The sequence below is a fragment of the Musa acuminata genome, chromosome BXJ2-1 (genome assembly GCF_036884655.1).
Source record: "Musa acuminata AAA Group cultivar baxijiao chromosome BXJ2-1, Cavendish_Baxijiao_AAA, whole genome shotgun sequence".
Classification (NCBI taxonomy): domain Eukaryota; kingdom Viridiplantae; phylum Streptophyta; class Magnoliopsida; order Zingiberales; family Musaceae; genus Musa; species Musa acuminata.
Genome location: NC_088338.1, coordinates 18,607,558 through 18,613,707, shown reverse-complemented (window position 1 = coordinate 18,613,707; position 6,150 = coordinate 18,607,558). Strand labels below are relative to the sequence as shown.

General features: G+C 41.9%; 2 protein-coding genes across 3 annotated transcripts; both read right to left on the bottom strand.

Moving 5' to 3' along the window:
• Window positions 1-744: 744 nt before the first annotated feature.
• Window positions 745-2,270, bottom strand: LOC135599047 (uncharacterized). 2 transcript variants are annotated; one of them, XM_065093718.1, is made up of 3 exons: window positions 2,006-2,031; window positions 1,788-1,888; window positions 745-1,269 (listed from the first exon to the last, which is right to left on the bottom strand). In XM_065093718.1, the coding sequence occupies exon 3, from the start codon at window positions 1,228-1,230 to the stop codon at window positions 802-804; it is 429 nt and encodes a 142-aa protein (XP_064949790.1). In that variant the 5' UTR covers window positions 1,231-1,269; window positions 1,788-1,888; window positions 2,006-2,031; the 3' UTR covers window positions 745-801. The 2 variants fall into 2 exon arrangements, 1 of the variants encoding a protein (XP_064949790.1); XR_010481807.1 differs by lacking the exon at window positions 2,006-2,031 and adding an exon at window positions 2,081-2,270 and having other exon boundaries at window positions 1,222-1,269; window positions 1,788-1,987.
• A 595-nt stretch (window positions 2,271-2,865) lies between these two features.
• On the bottom strand, window positions 2,866-5,813 carry LOC103999318 (heptahelical transmembrane protein ADIPOR3-like). Its single transcript, XM_009421045.3, has 3 exons — window positions 5,476-5,813; window positions 4,117-4,441; window positions 2,866-3,751 (listed from the first exon to the last, which is right to left on the bottom strand). The coding sequence occupies exons 1-3, from the start codon at window positions 5,706-5,708 to the stop codon at window positions 3,098-3,100; spliced, it is 1,212 nt and encodes a 403-aa protein (XP_009419320.1). The 5' UTR covers window positions 5,709-5,813; the 3' UTR covers window positions 2,866-3,097.
• Between the last annotated feature and the right edge of the window lie 337 nt (window positions 5,814-6,150).

The window sequence follows — 6,150 nt, the reverse complement described above, 5'->3', positions numbered from 1 at the left end:
AATTTCCAAGTGATTCATGGATGACGCTGCACGAGTCAGCAGCTCCCTCATCAAAGCACTGTTATGACGGCGGGAGTGAGACAGAAGGCGTCTCCGCGTATCAGATGTGCATCATCCCACCAGGCTCGGGTTATCCGACGCCAGCATCCAGAACTGTATTACTCATAACACGTGCACCACGTGATCCGCATCCAGAACGACTACGACGTGTCACCATCACCCGCTTCCCGTTGCCGTTTCGTTTGCGTACGTCAGACGTGTGTCACCACTTACGGCACGTTAACGAGGCGGACGGTGGCGGCGGCTTTCTTGACTGAGGAAGCGGGATCGGGTGGCACGCACGCCGTTCGTGGTTAGGATCCTCTGCAACCATTATGGCGATTGATCGGATCGAACGGACCATCTTTCGAGGAGGTGATCGGGCCGCCTGGGTAATAACGGTCAAGATGTGAGATCCGACGATTATACTTGAAAATTGGAGTTGGAGAGAATCTACGAGTTGGTTGCCTGTAACCGGAAATTCCAGGAATTATATGTAGTCGTAGGGAAAATCAAATGCCAACAGCGCGAATACGCAATATTTTAGATCATAAATTGTCATTCGTAATATTTAAATTCCTAATTTAAATGTTGATCTCCCAGGCGCAATTGACAGGATAGAATAAGTCACATCCAACCATCCTTATAAAAAGAATGGTAACTACTAGTTCACAATCTCCAAACATCAATTAAACAGAAGCAATATCAACAATGACACCAGCCATAAATATTCTTTGTATTAGGAAATAATATGCTTAGTACCTACATATCCTCCATCCCCGACGATTTCGTATAGCCTTTATATTCCAACTTAACCCCCATATTTGCCGAAATAATCCTGAACTTTAGTCTGATACCATCCATCATCTCCTGAACTTGCTCATTTTCAGGGTCCAACAGTGGATACTTCCTTAGCAGATCTCCTAGTTGTTGGACACTCTTCTGGAGCCTAGATGAGAATGCTCCTGAGTCAACTTGGATCACTGAGTTCCACACATCAACGCAGCCCTGATAAAAGCCCAGCTCTTCCGCAACTTGGAAACCCATCTTCAACCCAACTTCTTTCCCCTCCTCCTTGCCAGAAACCAAACCATCCTTGTACCCATCCTCGAAACCCTCTTGGCGCAGGGATTCATCCAGATACACCACCGAATCGAAGATGTCCGAAACATCTGCAAGTGTTTGCTCCATGGTTGTGATGGTGACACTGTCTGGGTTGTGATGAAGAACCTGAGGATAAGCTCAGCAAATTCACTTTAAAATCTGTCTTTTTTAACTTCTACTGTGAAGTAAAAAGAAGCCATCGACAACAACAACAACAACAACACAATCTTGCAGCAAGAATAAACAAACACATCAAAAAAGTCTTTTTCTTTTCCATAAAATTTCAGATTTTTCCCATTTTCTTGTCGTCACTCTTATCTTCAATCATCTGATTACTGAAGTTGTATATGTATTCATTCCCCTCAAGCAACATTGTAAAATGATAAGAAGGTCGAATAGGTTAATTTATGCAGGAAGGGGAAACAGGAGCTAAATTATACTATAGAAGATTCTATGGTAAATGGTTTTGTTTCTCGCACATCCATCCATAGAGAGAAGGGAACGACGTTTCCGCTCCAAACTAATTAGCAGATCAAAAAGAAGAACCCCAAGCAAATGTGATATAAAGGTCGAAGAAATCAAAGAGGAGAACGGAACAAGAACCATAGTTTGGGGCAAAGTTCGGGAAGAAGAAAAGAACGCACCTTTTTAGTTCTCCCGGAGATGGGAGTAACAATGACTTGCTTCGACGATCGCCTGAGGTGGATACGAGGGGAGAGGAACCAAGCTAGGGCTCCTGTTAGGGCTACAAGATAGAATGATCGAATCCGGTTAATTGGGTCGGCTCAATTCTTGGACCGGGACGTGGAGGCCCATCAACTTGGTCCCGATTCCAAAATTAGGGCTGGGGAGATTGACATACCGAACAAGAGAAGACATTTAGCGATGATCAGTACACGAATCGAACACAACGAGAGAAATTTGAAGGAACGCCAACCGATCAAGGGTCGAAGAGACGGGAAAGAATAGCAAAATCATCTTTGATTCACCATCAGCTCAGTGGTGGCGATGACATGCCTAGCTCCGTCCCGGAATCAGCGGTGGGCGGGGCGAGCGAAACGCTGATGGAATCGATCGACGACTGCTTCTTTGTCTCGCTTTCACGCCAGATCAAGAACGGAGGTATAATCCAGCGGGCCAACCGACCACCCCATATATATGTCACCCGGTTCGAGTCGTTTTTTTTGTTTGATTGAACCTAGCGATTTTAACCGGTTCGGTCTATGTGACAAGCGAGTCGAGTCGAACCATCTCAGATAAACTCGGAATGCAAATTAATATATGGAAATAGTATTATATTGATTTTGATAAAACAATTGTATACTTTTCCACTGTAATTCTGAATACAATATATTAAACATTTCATAAACTTAGAATCCAATTTACTGGAAAGTAACAAACCAACAGAAATGAGCAAATTAGCGGATTAGATTACACTTCTGCAACTCTATGATTACACAAATTTTCATAGCACAGATTTCAATACTCCTACAATTAATTCCAAAAAAATAAAAATTAATTCCTAGTAAATGAATAATTTCCAACTCATACTCTACCTCACCAATTCAACTTGAAATGGGAACTGAGAAACATCCAAGAAAGACTATCAGAAATAACAATGAAAAAAGCCTCTTAAAATTATATAAAAATAACAAAAGTTATTTGATCTATAGATATAGAGCACTGCTAAACAGTGAACGAGATCAAGTAAACACCACAATCTGAATCAATTTACCGGAGTCATGCTTATAGAATTACAAGCAACTTATACAACAAAATCCACTTCTCAACACATATTTCCCTTGCAAAAGCTACAATTACATTTGCTCTGTTGGCAAAAGCCTCTAGTTGGTGAATGAGCAGTAGCCATGGTTATTCAGAAGCTTAAACCTGTTCAGAGCTCAACTCCATGCTGCTGCAGATGTTTTCAGAGCTCTTCTCATGTATGGCAATTCTAGCATCCTTCTAGATCTCTCCACTTCAAATACACCAGCCCTGCATGGTAATGCGTGTAAGCCCCAGCGACGACCAACACATGGAAGAGCTGGTGACTGTGCCCGGCGATGTCGAATTTTCCGGGCATCCATCGTTCTGGAATTCGCGTGGCATACACCAATGCACCAAGGCCATAGAGCAGACCCATCAAGATTTCATAGCCCGTCGTGTGCAGTGCCTCTGGCCGATGCCAGAAAACAATCAACTTGTGCAACACAGGGATCACCCCGGATACCCCCATTCCGAAAAACAGACTTGCCCTTATAACTCGAAACTTGGGGCTCTGAAACACCGGAAAAAGTGACACCGCGATCATGGCAATCCCAAGAGTGGTGATAAAGCCGAGGTAGATATTGCAGAAGAATGGGTTACACATGAACGAGTAGTACACTGGGGGATAGAACGATGTGGAAATGAGGGCAGCAATCCCAGCATAGTCAATGCGGAGCATGATGTACGCAAGGCGACGGGAGTGGCACGACAGAAGGTGACATGTGCTGCTTGCAAGAAGGCAGAACATTGCGCCACCTAAGAAGGCGAAAAATGGCCACCGTGAAATTGGTCGTACCACCAGTGGAGCTATCATGTTAGCCACATCATCCTTCATAGCTGACTGCATTTTCAACATATCATGTAACTATGGTGAGTATTCGCATAGAAATTTTCTTTTGGATTAGTGCAAGACATTGTTGAAGAGAAAACTACTTATGCATGCATAATTAATGCATGTTGATGATATACCAAAAACTGCTGCTAAGACAGGCATGTTGATATCAAGACTAGAGGTTTTGATATGAGATGAGTGCCTATAGTACAACTGTTATCCTTGCAAAAGAAGCACACTGATGCTCACTATCAATGGTGGCAAGAGGAGAACGCATTCTGCAAGTTTTCTTGTCAATAATAATATTAGGTCCAATACAAACATTATTTCCAGTGGCCTGTGAGCAAATTCAAGATAATGAAGTGAGAATTTACCAGAACTGATACATTACTGTAATTTGCATGCGCATATCTGTGAGGCAGACAATTTGATAGAAGTTGCAGTATGTGCCGGTGAGATAGAGATGGAAGCATGTCCAGAGAAGCCAAGGATGTCTTCACTTCATTCTTTAATCTTTGCAAATGAGATAGGTGAGGCAGTGAAGGAAGACAGGCTACAAGTTCTGATTGAATCTTTTGCAGATCAGCTTTCTTCAGTACATCTGGCAAATGCTGCAGCGATTGAAGATCTACAACCTTCGGAACTTTCATTGCGGTGTATACGGTCAGAGCAAGAAAAAGAAAGAAGCCAATCAAGTGCCTGAAACATTAATGCATGAGGTGTCAAAACAGAATAGTAAGGAACAGAAGGCAGCGAAATGAATTTAATCAACAGCATAAAGTGATCAAATTTTCATTGTATAGCCAAAACCATATATTGACCTCCAGATATATTTAATGGCTTGTCTCGTCAAGCTATATTTTGGATTATAGAACCATCAAGATATCAAATCAACCATTTGTTCAGCTATAAAATGAGGCTTTCATAACAATGTGGTTTTTTTCTCTCTCTTTTTCAAGATTAAGAATTCAGATCATTCTTACGGAGGAATTTCTTTGAAATAAAAGTTGACTGAATCTATTACCTTGATTTCCTTGAACAGAAATTGTAAAAAAGGTGCCACCAAAACAAACCTATAATGTCAATCGAGCGTAAAATTACAGTTCATATTGCAAAATCCTTCGCTATAAGCAAACAGAAATACAATCCACAAAAAGAATTGCAAAATTCCCTCTTAATGTAGCAACCAGTTGTTCGAAAATAGAGAAATATTTCGATTGGATAATTATCAATCACGAAAGCTTAAGATGCCAGGAAAATGTCCAATTTATATTAAACGCCAACGTCACTTGATTCACGAAGTTGACCCCGAAATAGCATCACATCAATTGGGATAAAACCCAAATCGTTAGGTGCTGCTACTTTTCACCAATGTTAATCAATTTCTCTTCGCATGATTTGACCAAACGCAGACAGAATTAATATCGATAAACTCGTTTCTCAAGGAAGTCCAGAATCAATAATGAGAGCTTTAATCTGCTACCGAATAATCAATCAATACGACCTTCATAACTCCAAACTATCTTTTCTTCAAATTACACATCATCTGTGTGAGACAGGATAAGAACGAAGTCGAATTCTATTCCACATTCCATGTTTGTGATCAATGGCACCAAAAATACCTTCAGGCATGAGTGTATTGTTTCTATACGACCAAAATTGAACGAGAGACGAAGACAGAGAGGAAGAAAAGATCAGATCTTTATGGAATGAATCATCGGGGAAAGTCTTACGTCCAGACATTGAGCGTCTCGTTGTGGATGGTAAAAATGCTGAGGAAGATTTGCTTCAGCGGCCACTCGGCGCGGTAATACCCTAGTATGTACTCATTGTCCTTGAGGTAGCCGGGCAGAGAATGGTACTCCACCAGCTGGTACTTCACTTTCCTCCACAGCGGCCGCCCCTTCCCCTCCTTCCCTCTGGGAATGGACCCGGTCGGCGGCAACTCTCCGCCCTCCGCCGCCATTGCCGGAAACCCAGACACCACGAGGAGGAGGAGAAGGAACAAAGCTCTCGGTTTTGAGGCTTTAAGCCGAGGAACGACAGATCCAGGAGTCTAATTATAGAAGAAACAGACGATGTTGGGAACGATCGCCACGTTGACGTCGCACAAGACACGGACAACGCGACGAGAAAGGATTAAAACGAGAAGATAGTTCTGTTCATTCGAGATCGGGTTTGTACAAAGGAATCGCGAACGATATATTCGCTTTGGATTCGTTGCATCTACTCTTCGATTTTGTATATAAATCCCTTATCTTTTTATATTTTTGAGCGAATTCATTGGATCCTATTTTCTTTTTTTTTCCCCAAAAAACGTTCTTATTTATCATGATCTTAAAAATATCTCTAAGAAGACTACTAGAGCAAGTATGTTATCACCATGCTATGTATGCTATGGACCGATC